The sequence below is a fragment of the Ovis aries genome, chromosome 14, assembly GCF_016772045.2.
Source record: "Ovis aries strain OAR_USU_Benz2616 breed Rambouillet chromosome 14, ARS-UI_Ramb_v3.0, whole genome shotgun sequence".
In the NCBI taxonomy this organism is placed as follows: domain Eukaryota; kingdom Metazoa; phylum Chordata; class Mammalia; order Artiodactyla; family Bovidae; genus Ovis; species Ovis aries.
The window spans coordinates 49470689-49488116 of NC_056067.1; the positions used below are offsets into that span (position 1 = coordinate 49470689).

A 17428-nucleotide genomic window follows, 5' to 3' on the forward strand; every position below is an offset into this window, starting at 1 on the left:
AGTTGATCCCCCTGAATCTCCATACTTAGGCCCTGTCCTGAACTCCTCCATCTCTGTTCCCAATGTCCTGGCTCCCAGATGCCCCAAATGTCCTACACCCTTGCTGCTACACCCCTGGTCTCCAGTTCCCCAGGTCCCTCAGTGGGCACCTCTACCTGAGGCCAGACCACGATGGCAGATAAACTTGCCCTCACTCCAGCTGGCCCTGGGAGTGTGGGCTGGGCTAGGGTGGGGTGGGGCAGACCCAGGCCTGGATGGGCCAGGGGTGGGGGATATGGCTGAGTCTGTACTCGGAACAGACTGTTCAGGAAGGCGGCCCACCGTCCCGCCCACCCTGCTGGACCCAGGCTTCCGCCAGGTGCCTGGCACAGGGCCCAGACCCAGGGTGATGATGGGGGGACTGTGCAGAGTCCAGGACTGGGCTTGCCTTTGGAAGTGTCTCTCACTCTCAATCCCTCTGTTTCTCTATTCGTCTCTTTCTCTCTCTTCCCATTTCTCTCTGTTTTACTTTCAGGGTCTGCCTCTGTTTGTGTCTGAAAACCAATTTTCTCTCTGGTGTGCTCTTTTCAATGTCCGTCTTTTTCTCTCCCTGAGCCTCTTTCACTTTGTCTTTACCTTAATTTCCCTCTGTCTCTGCTTCCCCATCTCCCTGCCTGTTTGTGTACCACATCTCCCTCGCTGTCAACCTTTCCCTGTCTGGTGCATGGCAGAGGTTTAGGGGCAGGGCTCTGCTTAGAGGTGCTGACCCTTCAGACAGCAGGGTTGCAGCAAGTGTGCCCTCCTGGACTCTACCCTCCAACTTCCCTCCCAGATTCTCAGATGGATCCTCTTTCTCGGGCTACTTTTAAGAGGTTTTTACTGGATTTGTTACACTATTGCTTCTGGGTGTTTTGGGTGTTTTTTTTACTTAATTTTTTCTTTGGCTGCACTGGGTCTTCATTGCTGCACGCAGGTTTTCTCTAGTTACGGAGAACAGAGGCTACTGTCTAGTGCTGCTGGCTTCTTTTGTTGCTGTGCGCAGAAGCTAGACCGCAGGCTAAGTAGTTGTGATGCATGGGCTTAGTTGCTCTGCAGCACGTGGGATCTTTGAGGACCAGGGGTCAAACTCATGTCCCTGGTGCTGGCAGGTGGATTCTTAACTGCTGGTCCACCAGGGAAGTCCGTTTCTGTTTCACGTTTTGGTTTTTTGGCCACGAGATATGTGGGATCTTAGCTTCCTGACCAAGAATCAAACCCACACCCTCTGCATTGGAAAGAAGGTGAAGTCTTAACCGCTGGGCCACCAGGAAAGTTCCTTTCAAGCTCTTTTCAAGAGGAGGCATTTTGTTTTGTTCACTTCTGTATCCCCAGCACCTAAAATAGTGCCCAGCACACGGTGGGCACCCAGTAAGTGTTTGTTGAAAGAAGGCATGGCTTTGATTCATCCCTGTTTCTGTGCCTTTTTTTCTCTGTCTCTCTCTAATTCAGACTCTGTTTCTCTCTGTCTCTGTCTTTGGCTGAATCCTTGTAAATGTCTCTCTTCCCGCCTTGTCTCTATTTCATCTCTTGAGGTTTCTCTCCAGTTCTCTTTTTGTCCTCTCAGATCGCTGCCTTTCTTCAGCCTCTCTTATTTCCATCTTGGCTTTAGCGTCTCCTTGTCTTCCATCTCTTTGGACACCTGTCTCTTCCCATTTCTCAATTCCTCTCTTTCTCCTCCTCTGTCTCTCTCACTCCCAGTCTTTGATTTTCAGGATCTCGCTCTATGTATCTCTCTGTCTCTTCCTGTCTCTTTTTCTTCACCATGTGTTTCTCTTTGCTGTCTCTCCATCTTTCTTTCTTAGGACCTGTGAATCTCCTTTTCCCCCTCCACCTCTGCATCCCTGCCTGGGCCTTGGGGCAGACTTGGCTTGGGGTGGGAACAGCATGGGGATTAGGGAGCTGCCGCCCCATGTCGGGACTGCCTATAAGCCTCCCTCTAGCTGGCCCCATACTCAGCAAAGCTGTCCCAACTTCTGAATGACCTTGGGAAACTCCATTCAGGGAAGGGCCTTCCACATCACCTCTGCCCCTGGCTGAGGGGCCAGCCTCATTCTGTCTGCCTCCAGCTCAGTGAAGCTTGAGATGCCTGCTCTTTGAGAAAAGCTACTGTCAGCAGGATTGTCAGCTTGTCAAATCCAGTCCCAGGTTGGGAGGCCCCATGCCTGGGACTGCTATACACCCCAAAAGGAGGAACTGCAAGACAAAGAGATAATTCAGTGAGAGGGATGAGAAATGAGTGAGAGTTTGAGCCTTCCAGTGCCTCACTTCCCCATTAATTGCCCTTCTGTCTGTCTTTCTCTGGTCATTGTTTTTTTTCTTTCTTTGTCTCTATCTTCTATTCTCTTTACCTCCCCAGGTCTCAGTCCTTGTTATCTCTCTCCTTTCCTCTGTATCTCTGACTCATAAGATTTCAAAGAGCAGGGTGGGAGCCAGAAGATCTGCTTTCTGCACCCGGCTCTGCTCATTTCTGACTGTGATCTTGGGCAAGTCACTTCACCTCTCTGAGCAACCTCAGTTTTGCTGTAAAAATATATAATAGCACTTCCCCAGTGATCCAGTGGTTAAGAATCCACCTGCCAATGCAGAACATGAGTTTGATCTCTAGTCTGAGAAGATACCACATACTGAGGGGCAACTAAGCCCCTGTGTCATAACTGGCGAAGTCTGCACACCATAGAGCCCATGCTCCACAAGAGAAGCCACTGCAATGAGGAATCTGTGCACCGCAGCTAGACTAGCCCCTCCCCCGTTCGCTGCAACTAGAGAAAGCCTGTGTGCAGCACTGAAGACCCACTGCAGCCAAAAATAGTAAACTAAATAAAAGCCTACCTTATTTAAAACAATGTATAACAAAATTGCTTTGTGCCATGTGTATGTGTGCTAAGTCGCTTCAATCTTGTCCAAGTCTTGGCGACCATATGGACTATAGCCTGCCAGGCTCCTCTGTCCATGAGATTCTTCAGTCAACAATTCTGGAGTGGGTTGCCATGCCTGCCTCCAAGGGATCTTCCCCACTCAGGGATGGAACCCACCTCTCTTATGTCTCCTGCATTAGCAGACAGGTTCTTTACCACTAGCGCCACCTGGCTTTGCCCCATAGGAAGATTTAAACGAGGCATTTGGACCAGTGTGTGAATAGGAAGCACTAAGTCACAGAAGGCAGTGGCAACCCGCTCCAGTGCTCTTGCCTGGAAAACCCCACGGCGGAGGAGCCTGGTAGGCTGTAGTCCATGGGGTCACTAAGAGTCGGACACGACTGAGTGACTTCACTTTCACTTTTCACTTTCATGCATTGGAAAAGGAAATGGTAACCCACTCCAGTGTTCTTGCCTAGAGAATCCCAGGGACGGGGAAGCCTAGTGGGCAGCTGTCTATGGGGTCCCACAGAGTTGGACATGACTGAAGCGACTTAGCAGCAGCAGCAGCAGCAGTAGGTAAGTGGTGTACTTGTGATTTCCCAGTCTCCATGTCTGTTTATTTCTGCGTATCTCTCACTTGCTCTGCTTACATCTCCATCTTTGTACAGCACCCTGCATCTCTGGCAGACCTATGGAACCTTTCTGGGCTGCTGTCTTTTTCTTGGCCTTAGTTTCTTTACTTCTGTCTTCACTCAGGCCCTCCCAGCCTTTACCTCCCAGTCTGTCTCCAGGAAACACTTTCTCCCATTTTTTTTTTTTTAAACTTCCCTAAGAGTGACGGTTGAAGGCATCCAAGCCAGGTGTCTCCCTTCTCTGCAGCCAGACCTTAGTTCTGTCCATCCTAGAGGACTGTCCTCCTCCCTTTAATTCAGCCAAGGTAGCTTTGAATCTATTCTAAAGATAATTTAATAGAAACGGATACAAAAAGCCTTCTCCACCAAAGGGTGTGCAGTAGAACCAATTCTGTAGATTAAACAAGGCACGTACTTTCCCTTCCCCATGCTTCAGGGGAGCAGAAGGTAAAGACAGGAATGTTGGGGAAGGGCATGCAGCTGGCGCAAGGTGATGGGAAGCGAATGTGACAGCGAGAGGGATGGGGGGCAGGGGAATGAGACGTGGATCGAAGCACCCCTCCACACAGGCCCCACCGTTCACAGACGAATCTGGAAGGGGTTCGGCGTCAGCGCGCGCGCACGCAGAGCTGGTAAGGCCGGGGCACATTGCCAAGACCCGAGCTGAGCGGGGTCAGATCGATGTCCTCGGGCGCCCCCAGCGGCTGCAGCGAGAAGCTCTGCAGGATGGCGGTGAGGTAGAGGAAGAGCTCCATGCGCGCCAGCGCCTCGCCCAGGCACAGCCGGCGTCCTGCAGGGAGAAAGGACGGGGAGGAGCAATGAGACAAAACGGAGGTGAAGGGCCTCCTCCACTTTTAGACGAAAGCATGAGAATAATGAGTGGGGACTCACAGACCCATCTATCTAAAGGCCCGGGACAGACAGTTTAAGTACGTTGTGGACCTTCTACAAGTGCAGTCCTGACTGCTATTACTAGCTCTGTGATCTTGGGGAAGCCAGAGTCTCTGGATAGGTGACTGAAGCAGGGAGGATGATAGCGCTTCAATAGGTTGCTATGAGGGACTTTTCCTGGTGGCTCAGACTGTGAAGAATCTGCCTGCAATCCGGGTTGGATTCCTGGGCCAGGAAGATCCTTTGGAGAAGGGAATGGCTACCCACCCCAGTATTATTTCCTGGAGAATTCCAAGGACAGAGGAGCCTGGAAACCACTGGGCAAGCAACGTTTTCACTTTTTTTCAGGTTGTTGTGAAAGGCAAACGGAGGTGAAACAGTGAGAATATAATGCTATGTCGGTTTAGTATGTGTGTGCCCTCGCTGCTCTAAGCCCTATTATCAATTGATTTCATCCTTGTAACAACTCCCAGGGGTGGGCTTTTTTATGATCGCCATTTCATAGATGTAAAATCCGAAGCACAGAGAAGGGAAGGAGCATATCCAAGGCCAAGTGGATAGAATATAACAAAGCTGGGGTCTGGCAGCAAAGTGCATCTCTTAGCCACCACTCTTACAGTTCTCAGAGGTAGCACTGGTGCACAGCAGGCAATGTTGTAGGTTACCTATTATTATGCACCCTACTCCCTTTTCGAACACTGAGTTAAGCAGGAAAAGATGTTTTTTCCAGCCGTTTAAAGACCAAAGCCAAGAAAAACCAGTACGACTTCAACTGCACCACCCAGTGGAGAGACTGAGAATGACCATGTCCAAGTTAGATGACAATCCTGTCTCCCTGCTTCCCTCCACAAGGCTTTCAGTTGCTATCAGCCTGTAGGGGAAGAGTTGGGAAGGAGAAAGGATGTCTGCGCATCTAAAGCTGAGGATTGGGTGGGATGAAGAAGTGAAAGGGTTTGGAGAGTTGGATTAGGCTTGGGGAATGTAGGTGGAATATTGGGCCAGAAAGACTGACCGTTGCCCCCCACCACTCTAACCGGCTGAGAAAGGCATGAAGGCAGGACTCTTCTTGAAGGACATATTGGCATCCAGAAAATGTTCAGGGTTGAATTCCTTGGGCTTCAGAAATTGGCTTGGATCGTAGTGGACTGTATTAAGGAGGGTGATGACATCGGTGCCCTGCGTGTGTGGGGAGGCAGAATCAGTGGCTGGTTAGAAGGGCTGGGAGGTTCCCAGTAGAGGATTTCCACTCTACAGAGCCTGGGTCTACATCAGGAGTCCAGGAAATGGGTATCGGTGTCTAGGGTTCCCAGTGATGGGTGCTGAAAATGATTCTGTTGGGTTCTGAGGTAGGGATGTGGGATATCCTCCTTGTAGAAACAAATCTGGGGTTCCTGGGGAGGGAGAAAGGTCTCCCAGAACAGTGTTTAGGTACAGGGGGTCCCCAGAGTGAAGTCTCAGAACTTGGGGATTTCAGAGAGGGGTCCTAGGGGTCACAGGGAAGGGGCCTGGTGTTCAGGACAGGGTCTAGTCCAGTATGGTATAGGATGAGGTCTTGGGAAGGGTCTGAGGTTCTGGATTTAAGGGCCTCAGATGTCTTTTGCTAGGGCCTGGGTCTTCCTTGCTAGAACCCTGGATGCCCATATCGAGTGTGGGATGCCTCTTCCTAAGGTTTTAGGTATGGTTTGCCAGGTGTCCCCGGAACCTTGGGTATCGTGAAGCCTCGAAAGTTCGTGTCCCGAGTGACACGGTGCGGCAAGCTCATGGGGATGATGTCTGCGAAGCGCTGCACTTCGTGGATCACCGCGTCTGTGTAAGGCATCGCCACTCGGTCCTCTACAGTCGGCAGCCGCTCGCGTCCCACCACGCGGTCGATTTCCTCCTGGACGCGGACTGGGGTGGGGGGAGGGGAGAGCGGTTGTTGAGGGGATCAGCAGACTCGACTGTGCCGAGAAGAGGTGTGTGCATGCGTGCGGAAGCAGTCCAGCCGCTGCTTTCCAGTCGAGGTCGGGGTCGGGGGTCGGGGGCCGCTGCAGGGGTGCATATGAAGGTTAGATGGAGGTTCAGAGAGAGGGGCTGGGTTCAGAGATGCAGTGAGGGCGAAAGTTTCGTTCCCGCCTGGGCTTTTAGGGGCGAGGTTGTGCGGACAGGGTACAGGGCTGCTTGGAGTCCAGGTCCCACATGGGATTGCCGGCGGGGTTTCGAGAACTAGGGCTGCTGGAGGATGGATGGAGTGAGCAGGGTGTGCAGGACAGCTGAGAAATCAGGGGTGGGGCGGGCGGCAAAGATCCAGTCGGTCTCCGCACAGCGTCCAGGCGGCCAGGAAGGTTCAGGGGAAGACCCAGAAGCAGGGTTTGGGGAGGCGGGGTCGCAGGCTATGCAGCGGGAGGGGAGGGATTCTTGGGTAGGCCCGGGCTCTGGGCGTCTGTGCGAGTTGTGTGTGCATGGTCAGAGATGGGTCCCAAAGCAAGACGTTGCGGACGGGGTCTTCGTCCGGACAGAATATGTGGATCTGGGGAGCCACGTGAGTGGGGTCAGCCTCCGGTGGGCTTGAGGGTGTGGCTGTGGGACCCAGGCGTGAGCTGGGGGCTCTTGCTACCAGGCACACTGGGTGGGCGCTCAAGGTCTGTGGGCGGGGCTCCCGGCGCTCCCACCTTGCACTTCTGGATACTTCATGAGCAGCTGGAAGGCGTGGCGCAGCGTGGTACCCACGGTCTCGGTGCCGCCAAAGAGCAGATTGTGTGTGGTCATCAGCAGAGTATCCATGAAGAAGTGGCTCAGCGGGTCTTGCTTTTCCTGCAGGGGTTAGGGCCGGGGATGTGAGCCAAGGCGGAGGGAGATCTCTGGGCGCCGAGACTCTGCAACCCACTCCCCGCAGACCTGCACAGCTGCTACTGGGTGCCAGTTCAGCGCCTCCTCTGTTCTATTTCCTTTCCTTGGGGGATCTGGGGAGCGCGGAGGGCAGGGTAGGGAAAATCTCAGCCATGCGGCCGATTAAATAAACAAACCCTGAAGGATTTCTTAGTGAGGCTGTTAATTGGCGGAGGCCCTGAGTGGTCCCAGAAGAGCCAGGTGGTCCAACTTCACTTTCTGGATATGGGGAGTTCAGACCCAAACACGCTCATCTCGAGATCCTTGTTGGTTCGAAGCGGGATGGAAGGTCAGATCAGAGATGGGACTTCCAGGTAGGGCTTACTTACCTGTGCCATCTTGGTAAGGAAGCAATCAATGAAGTCCCGGGGAGAGTTTGGGTCAAGGGAAGCCTGGTGTTCACGGACGCTGCGGGCGATGAGGTCCTTCATGCGTCCGTAGTTCTTAAAAAGGCGTTGGTGTGGCCCGGGCACCCAGTCCAGGAGGTTCGGAAAGATATTGTACATCTAAGGATGGAGCAGAGTTGGAGGGATTGGGAGGAGCAGGCAGCAGCAGAGAAGGTAAGGTGAAGGTGTGTGTGTGTGTGTGTGTGTGTAGGGTGGGGCAGGGCCTGTGTGTCAGCAGAGCCCCTGCGGAGTGGGCGGGGCCGCATACCTCGGGGGCGGGGTCATACGGAGAGGGCGGGGCCAATAGCAATTCCTTCCCTACCCACTTCTTCCCCAAAAGCCCTTAACTGGCTGGACCCCCCAACCCTGTCACCCGTGGAACTCGGTCTCCTGACCTCTCCCCAGGGGCAGCTCATGATTTGGAAGTTTTCATTGATGAGGTGGATAATGGTGAGCAGACGATCGTCGTCGTAGTCGAAGCGGGAGCCGAAGACCACTGAGCAGATAATGTTGGACACGGAGCGGCTCACCACAAACGTGGGGTCGAAGGGCTTGCCTGAAGGTGAAGGGCGAATGGGTCAAGGGGCATGGCTCAGGAGACACAGTGTACGACAAACCAGGCCCCAGGCAGCAACTGCACGACATCCAACCCAACCATATCAGTGTGACTCACAGCACTGAACTCCTGCTCCTGGCCACCTAACACAGCACAACAGCACCCACAAAATATCTGGCCACACAACAGACAGCACGGAACGCACATTACAGCACAGCGACAGCAATACTAAACAGCTGCACAGGATATTCTTGGTGACACAATACACAGCCTACACAATACAACTTTACACCCAGTGCCTGACAACACTACAACCTCACTCAGCAATGACACACAGCAACACAGCACCTGACACCCAGTGATCTGATGACCCAACAGATCACAGAAAGCAACACCAATACAGTGCATTCCCGCACTGGGCATTACACAACAGCACAGCCCAGAAGACTGAATCTGGAGTTAACTAGACATAGTCTGGATTTTGGCTTGGCCTGTTAGTCTACATGTGACCTGCTGCTGCTGCTGCTGCTGCTGCTGAGTCGCTTCAGTCGTGTCCGACTCTTTGCGACCCCATAGACAGCAGCCCACCAGGCTCCCCCGTCCCTGGGATTCATCAGGCAAGAATACTGAAGTGAGTTGCCATTTCCTTCTCCAATGCATGGAAGTGAAAAATGAAAGTGAAGTCGCTCAGTCATGTCCTGACTCTTAGCGACCCCATGGACTGCAGCCTACCAGGCTCCTCCGTAAATGGTATTTTTCAGGCAAGAGTACTGGAGAGGGGTGCCATTGCCTTCTCCAACATGTGACCTAGGGGAACCAAATTCCCTTCTCTGAGCCTCAGTTTTCCCATCTATAAAATGGGCTTGATGACAGTCTTCTCCTCATGGGGCTCTTATAAAGAGTCAGTGAATGTGTGGCTGGGAATCTTTAGTTAAGTACCGTCATGCCGTCACAAGCCAAAGAAAGGTGATATGGTAGACTGAGTAATGCCCCCAGCCACGCTCCCCACCCCCCACCAAGATGTCCATGTCCCAATTCCAAAAGCCTGTGCATATGTGATTAAGGATCTTAGGATGGGAGATTATTCTGGATTATCTAGGTGGGTTTAATCACATGGGTCCTTATTAGAAAGCAAAGGGTCTGAGTAGGAAAGGTGATGTGATGGGAATTCCCTGGTGGTCCAGTGGTTGGTTCTTTGTGCTTCTACTGCCAAGGGCTCAGGCTCACTTCCTGGTTGGGGCACTAAGATCAAGCTGCACAGCGTGGCCAACCCCCAATCCCCCAAAAAGTGATGTGGTGATGGAAAGAGGGAGAGAGAGAGGAAGAGACATTGGTGGATGCTATGCTGCTGGCTTTGAAGATGAAGGAAGGGGCTACAAGCTGAAGAATGCAGGCAGCCTCTAGAGGCTAAAAAAGGTGAGGAATTGGATTGTCCTCTAGAGCCTCCAGAAGAAGCCAGCTCTGCTGACCCAGTTTAAACTTTGGACCCCCAGAACTGGAGAATAAATTTGTATTGTTTTAAGACACTAAAGTTGTGGCAGTTTGTTGCAGCAGCAACAGGAGAATAATTCAGGCAGTTCTTATTCTTTTACTTTCATCACGTCAGTTAATCCATGAGGTATTACCTGCCACTTCCCCCCCTAAAGTCAGCAAGATTTGGAGATCAGGGTAGAGGGCCATTTACCTTTCTCTGCCTCAATTTCTTCTGTAAAATGGGGTTTATGATAGTACTTACTTCTGAGGTTTGGGTGATTTCTCTTTTCTAAAGGAGAACTGAAACTTTTAAATTTACTTTGGCCATGCTGTGCAGCATGCCAGGTCTTAGTTCCTGAACGAGGGCTGGAAATTGCACCCCCTGAAGTGGAGGTATGGAGCCTGAACCACTGGACCACCAGGGACGTCCCTGGGTGATTTTTCAAGGTGATATACACAGAGTTTTGGAACAGTGCTGGCATATGGTAGGCATCACTTTAAATGTTGATTATTAACTTTTTTTCATGGTCGACAGCTTTGACCGGGGTTTATATCCCATCTCTGGCACTTCCCAGGCACATGACTAACCTTTCTAGGCCTCAGTTTCGTCACTTGTAATAACTCCCTAGGTTTTCTGGGAGGGTGCAACTTGTCAACACATGCAAAGAGTTTACCATAGTACCTGGAATCTGTAAGCACTGGATAAATGAGTATTAATGTTTGGCATGAGGACTTTGGTATCTAAGACTTAGGTTTAAATCTTGGCTCTCCTACTTTCTAGCTTTATCATTTCAAGCTGGTTGCTCAATCTGTGCCTCAGTCTTCTCATCTGCAAAATGGATTGTTCCAAGGCTAAAGGGGCTTGCGCCTGAAAATGAGCTTAACACAGGCCCCCATACATGGTGAGTTTTCAAGAGCAGCAGCAGCAGCATATTGCCCGCCACTATGACAGGAGCATTGCTCGAAAAACCACACAGAGACAATGCAACAAAGGGACCAGGACATACTCTGCCACCCTGTGCATGCATGCTAAGTCGCTTCAGTCGTGTCCAGTTCTGCGACCCTATGGACCGTAGCCTGCCAGGCTCCTCTGTCCATGGGATTCTCCAGGCAAGAATACTGGAGTGGGTGGCCAGGGGATCTTCTCCAGGGGATCTTCCCAACCCAGGGATCGAAACTGCATCTCTGACATCTGCATTGATAGGCAGGTTCTTTACTGCTAGTGCCACCTGGGATGCCCGCTGTCACCATACCTCAAGGAAACACAGCATCATAAACTGATCCACCTCCAGGGGGCGCCTCTCTCATCACTGGTCAAGTGAGAAGCCTCTAGTTCTGAGTACACACCCATGCTATGGTATGGGGCTGCCCTGACCCCCTAAGTAGGTGAATGAGGGGGATGGGCTGCATGTGGGAAACTAGACCTTGAGTTTTCCGAAGCTCCTCCAGCAGGAAGTGGCCTTCTTCCAGGATCCGCTCCTCAATGGTTCTCTTCCCCATGCCGAAGTTGCGCAGAATTTGAAGAGAATACTTTCTAAGGGCTTTCCACCGGTCTCCATTGGAGAAGGCAATGCCTGGGTAGAAGGGAAGGGGCCAGCTCCATCAATGACCTATTCCCAAGACCGCTGTCATCTGAATCCCCTTTCCCAATGTTTGATAAGAGAAAGACCCTGAGTTTGGAATCTCTCCCCAGCCTTGCCAGTAAGTCCTTCCAGACCCTCTGGGCTGGGTCAGGTACCTCATTTGAGCTTCCACAGGGCCCTGGGCTTTTCTCCCCACAGTCCTGCTTACCCTGTCTCTGTTTCTGCTATCACAGACCTGCCCACTCTGGGCTGTCGCTGTCTGACAAGGAACCTGCCCCTTCAGTGAACCGTGAAGGCGGGGTAGGGGCCTGTCTTGGCCGTCACTGTGCTCCCAGGAGCACAATAGGAGCTTCAATAGGACATGCGGTCTCACATGTGTTCATCTCTGAGTCCTCTAGTCCTCCAGTCCTCAGAGAACTGGATGCTAAAGAGGAAGAAAGTATCGTGCTTTGCCTTCATCGTGTGCATCATCTCATCGACCTCTCGTAGCAGCCTTCTCATGATAATAGACTGAGGGTCGGAGAGGGGAGTGCCAAAAGTGCAGGCTAGGCGGAAGAACCCTGCTGTTACCCTCCATACTGAACAACCAGATGCTGGCTATTTCTAGTAACAGATGAGGTATATATCCAGATGTTTTCTGTGTAAAAGTAGCGGGGGCATTTCTCTACCTCCTTGCATCTGGACAGGTGAGGTCATAAGATCAAGCCAGGAGACACGAAGGTAGCAAGTGTACTCAGTATCCAATAGGTGTTCTTTCTCTCTCTCTCTCTCTCTCTTTTTTTTTTTTTTAATTAGAACTTTCCAACTTCAGATCCTGGGGCAGCTGGGACCCATCTAGTGTAAGGGCAAAGGGGAGCCATAGTGATTCTTTAGGGGGAGACGAATAGTCCAGGAGACAGGTCTCCAGGACCCCCTTTTCGTTTAGAGCAACTTTCTTCTTTCCCTCCCACCTCCCTCCGCCTCCCTCTTTTCCTCTTTCCTTCCTTTTGTTTTTGTTCTTTCTCATATATTGGGCCATGCCACACGGCTTCCTTTGAGGAAGAGATTTATGTTACAAAAAATCCACAAGACTAGGTGACTTCCAGACCTACAGAGGACAAGCTACTGAGCTAGGAGAGGTTTGGAGTGAGTCATGTGAGTTGCTGGGTGGGTGGGGATGAAGTTGGGTGTGAGTTGGGATGGGAATGAAAGTGGGGATGAGGGGAGATATCAGGGAGATGAGAAGTTGGGTCTGAGATTAGTGTGGGGATGGAACTGGGTAGAATGAGAGCGACTGGTGGATTGGGGTTGAGATTGAGCTTGGGGTTGGGTCCATATGTGGTAGTATTGGTTTTGGTGACAGTAGAGGGATATAGGTCAAAAGTGAGACCTAGGGACTGCGAACTTCAGTAGGCGACTGAGATAGAAGATGGGGCTGGGGAGGAAAACAATAATGGAATTGAGTTTGACTAAAGGATCGGGATGAGTTAATACTGGATTTTACTATGGAGATTGGGAGAGGTTTGTAGTGGGGATGGAGGTTGCAGTGAGGTGTAGTCAGTGTTGAGAGACAGATGGAGTTGAGATTGAAATGGGGAACATGGAAACAGGGTTGGTGGGGACTGCGGAGAAGTGGACGATACAGACAGGCCAGATAATTTAGCCACTTGACTGAGATGGAAATTTGATGACGTGGTTAGGGTAGAGAGAAGCATTGCGATGAGGGTTGGAGTTGGATTGGGTTGGAGCTGGGTGGAGATGGGAATGGGTATAGAAGTACAATTCAAGACGGCTGAGGGAGGGATTTCCTTGGAAGTCCAGTGGTTAAGACTCTGCTTAAAATGCAGGGAGTATGAGTTCCATCCTTGGTCAGGGAACTGAGATCCCGCATGCCGCATGGCACAGCCAGAGAAAGAAGAAGGAAAAAAAGGTGGTGGTGGGATTTGGGGGTGGTGAAGGTGGGACAGACTTCACCCTACTTGGCTCCACTCCACTTGGTGTCATCAGTGAGATCAGAGGTCCTGAGTGTCACCAAAACTGGGAGGCCATTCTTCTGCCCTATTCCCTCCCTCAGTGTGGAATGGGTGGGGAGTGGAGGAGGCGGGAGCAGGCTCACCGTTGCCCTTGGTGAAGTTGAAGAAGGCAGGGTAGTCGCCACGGCCACTGAACTCCTCCGCCTGGTCCACCAGCGCCTCCTTCACGGCTTGGTACCCACTGAGGACCACCACCCGTCTGGGCCCCAGGTACACTGTGTACACTGCGCCGAATTCCTTGCTCAACTGAGGGCAAGAAGACAGAGGTCACGGGGGCTCTGGGGCCAGAGACCCCTCTCCCTTCATCCAAGCCTAGTCCTTTGACCTTGGTGAGGGAGGTCAGCATATCTTGGGAGCGAAGCTGCAGCAGATTTCCCAGGAATGGGAGGGCCCTGGGGCCTGGGGGCAGCCGGCCCTTGCCCTTTGAGCTGGTGGTCAGGAGTAGACAGACGAGAGCCAGGATCAGGAGCAAGATGGCTGTACTTATGCTGTCCATGGTGCAGGCAGTTGCAGGGACCTGGGTTGGGAGCTGGGTGGGGAGAAGGCAGCGCCGGGGAGGGAGTGAGAGCCTTTCACTGCTCATCTCCCTCTGGAACTTGCCTCCCCCAGACCCCAGAAATAGGAGCAGATAGAGAGAAAAAAGGAAGTAGAGAGGGAGACACTGGGAAAAGGTCAGGGGATGGGGGAAGAGATGGAAGGAGAGGGGAAGGGAGGGAGAGAGAGGAAAAAGGGCATGAGGTAGTCAAAATACAGAGAGACAGAAGTCAAGACCGGTGGAGGGGGACAGAAGAGAGATAGAGACAGAGAGACAGAGACTAAGAGAGACAGAGTTACATGCAGAGATAATGAGGAGACAAAAACCAGAGCGAGCTATCTGGATATCTGTGCATGTCTGCCTTCTATGTATCTATTATCTGTCTGTCTATCAGGAGGAAGACACGCCTGAACAACAACGATAATCTATTATCTGTCTGTCTGTTGTCTGTCTTCAGTCTATCTGCCTGCTGCTGCTACTGCTGCTAAGCCGCTTCAGTCGTGTCCGACTCTGTGCGACCCCATAGACGGCAGCCCACCAGGCTCCCCTGTCCCTGGGATTCTCCAGGCAAGAACACTGGAGTGGGTTGCCATTGCCTTCTCCCAACTATCTGCCTACCATCTATCAATTTTCATCTATCATCTTTCACATAGTGATATATAGAGATAGAGACACACGGGGACTGAGACAGACAAATCAAGACAGAGAAATAGCCAGACAGAGAGAAATCACAGAAAGAGAGGCAGACAGAGAGAGACTAGAGAAGAGAGATCAAACTAGAGAAGACACAGAGCTAGAGAAAGAGATGAGAGAGGTGGGGAGACAGAGATACCCCCTGACTGAGAGACATTGAGATGGATACTGACAGATAGGAGGAAGAGGGTGACAAGCGGATGGAGAGAGGAGGCAGAGGGAAGCCCAGAGGCCGGTGGAGAAGAGAGTGACAGAGACAGAGAGACGTGGAGGGAGAGAGACAGACACTCAGATGGACAGACAGACAGACGGGCAGGGGACATTCGACGGAGGCAGGCAGAGACAGAGAGACCAAGACAGACGAGACAGTGGGAGGGAAGAAGCAGAAACAGACCGAAAGGTGTCCTGAACCCAGGAGTCATAGTTCAGAGAGAGAGATGCCACCTGGCCAGGTAAAGTGCGTCACAAAGAGTGCGCAGTGCCAGGCCCTGGCTCGGAACTCTGAAACACTTTGGTAAATTCAAGAACAGGGTCCCAGAGAGAGCCCCTGAGAGGTAGACCCAGAGACCCCTCAGAGGAGCTGACAAGGCAGACCCCAGCCAGTCTCAGGACAGGGAGATGGAGCCAGTGACTGTCTCTCTTGAGAGTCACCCCCTCTTCTGTGACCAGCCCTCTACCTGCTGAGCTGCTCAGGGGGGAGCTGGAGGGACCAGTCCGGCTGGCAGCGGCTGCTCCAGATGTGTGCCCAGGAGCTCGGAACTGAGGGGTGGGAGCTGCCCTTAAATCATCTCCGTCCACCGCTGCTTACCACCCTTTTCCCTAGTTCATCCAGTGACTTTTAATCCCTCCCACTTTCCTGCCTTCCTCCCCGGGCTGGGGCTCACAGCCAGCTGGAATGAGGCCTCGAATGAGTGCCTTGGGAGCCCTGCCTTCTCTTCCCCTAGGCTGACCTTACCTCTTCTCACTGTGGCCAGTGCTGGCCACCTGTCCTGGATTGGGGGTGAAGTCTTCTCTTTTTTTTTTTGTTGTTGCCACTGGGGATCCTGGATCTAGTTCTGGGTCTGGTTTAGAGTTGTAGGGCTTTGGCCAAATGAAGGGGTAGGGATGAGGTCGGGGTCTCTGTCCTGAAAAGGTGAAGGATTCTCATTCTCTGGGGCCCCAGTCACAGCCTTCTCTGTCTCTTGCAGTTTGTCTCTGAAATTCTGTACATGTCTCTGCTTTGGCCTCTGCATCTTCTTGTCTCTTTTTTATGTCTCTGTTGTTCCCCGTCTCTCTTCCTCTGTGTGTCTGTCTTTCACCATCTCTTCTGCCCCCTGATTTTCTTTGTGGCCTTTCTCTTTTCTCCCTGCTTCTCTCTCTCCACAGTCTTTCTCAGTCGCTCTGTCCTCCTGACTGAGTGTCTGTCTGTCTGTCACACCTCCAAGAGGTGGAGTGCAGTGGACAGGACTGAAGCCAGACTGAGGATCAAGGAAGATTTGGAAGAAGGGCAGGGCAGTCAGGAACCTCACTAGATAGGACCTCAGATGCAAAAGATAGCCCTGCTACTGCCCACCTCCACTTCTGCCTCTCTCCTAAGCCCCCCCCCCACCTGCTCTGATTCTACCCTTGTCTCTTTACACCCAGAAACTGACCACACTCAACTCCTAGCTAGGTCAGAAGGGCAGGTTGCAAAAACCTGAAGAGGGGCTAGGACTCTAGTTCCTTGGAGGGTAAGATGTGGGAGAGAGCCCCAGAGGTCAAGAGTCTGCAAGGCCAAATGGAGGTTTTGTTCCGCCCCCCGCCTCCCCCGGCAACCAGGTCCGTTGGTAGACACCATGGTGGTTGTTTTTCCCATGGAGGGTGGGGGAGGAAGTGCTTGGAGGCCCTGGGGAATTTGACACCCCAGATCTCAGGCCCCTATTGGGATGGAGGTGGGGCTTGTGCTACTGTTTCAGTCCCAGAAAGGCTGGTTAGGGCAGGTCCTGGAAGAGGGGTGAAGGCTTGATTATGGGATCACAGATCTCTAGTTTCCCTTGGCATGAACCCCTACTTCTTGGGGAGAGGAGTAGTACTTGACCTATGGAAGCCCCACAAGTGACTTTTCTCTGACCCCAGAACTGGTTTGAGAGGGGCCTCTTGGGACTTGCCTTAGTGGGGAACTTGGGACTCCTGAGAAGGGGAGTTTTAAGGGGCTTTGAGTTCTTCTTATGGTCTGACTTGCTGCCCTGCTGCAGAGGGGATGTAGGGTAGGGAGGGATGCATTGTGAGTTTCCTTAGCCTCAGCACTATTGACATTTGGGCTAGTAATTCTCTTGGGGTGGAAGCTGTCCTGTGAGTGGCAGGATGTTTAGCAGTACCTCTGGTTTCTACCTCCTAGATGTCAATAGTAACCCCTCTCCCAGGTGTAAAAATAAAAAAAATGACCCCGGATATTATTTAATGTCCACTTGGGGGCAAAGTCCAACCCAGTTGGGAAGTGAAGGTGTAATGGGAGAAACTGAAAGACACCCAAGGGCAGCTGAACTTTCCTGATCTCCAACTGGCCTCTCCTTGACTTCCAACAATTACATTAAAATTTTTTTTAATTAATTAATTTTATTTTTGGCTGCTCTGGGTCTTTGTTTCTGCACCTGGGTTTTCTCTAGTTGTGGCAAGCAGGGGTTACTCTCTTCGGGTTCAATCCCTGCGGTTGGGAAGAATCCCTGGAGAAGGAAATGGCAACCCACTCCAGTATTCTTGCCTGGAGAATCCCATGGACAGAGGAGCCTGGTGGGCTACAGTCCATGGGGTCGCAAATAGCTGGACATGACTGAAGCAACTTGGCATAGCATGGGTACTCTCTAGCTGTGGTTCTCAGGCTTTTCACTGTCATGGTTTCTCTTGTTTTGGAGAGTAGGCATGGCCAGGGCTCAGTAGTTGTGGTGAATGGGGCTTAGTTACTCTG

At 52.0% G+C, this 17428-nt stretch overlaps 1 protein-coding gene across 2 annotated transcripts; it reads right to left on the reverse strand.

Moving 5' to 3' along the window:
- Nucleotides 1-3824: 3824 nt before the first annotated feature.
- Nucleotides 3825-15260, reverse strand: LOC101121539 (cytochrome P450 2F3). 2 transcript variants are annotated; one of them, XM_027978287.2, is made up of 10 exons: nucleotides 15183-15260; nucleotides 13603-13806; nucleotides 13361-13523; nucleotides 11107-11256; nucleotides 8049-8209; nucleotides 7597-7773; nucleotides 7051-7192; nucleotides 6102-6289; nucleotides 5434-5575; nucleotides 3825-4298 (listed from the first exon to the last, which is right to left on the reverse strand). In XM_027978287.2, exons 2-10 carry the CDS (start codon nucleotides 13771-13773, stop codon nucleotides 4117-4119), a joined length of 1476 nt encoding a protein of 491 aa, XP_027834088.1. In that variant the 5' UTR covers nucleotides 13774-13806; nucleotides 15183-15260; the 3' UTR covers nucleotides 3825-4116. The 2 variants fall into 2 exon arrangements, with proteins under 2 accessions (XP_027834088.1, XP_027834087.2); XM_027978286.3 differs by having other exon boundaries at nucleotides 4185-4298; nucleotides 5412-5575.
- Nucleotides 15261-17428: the final 2168 nt, after the last annotated feature.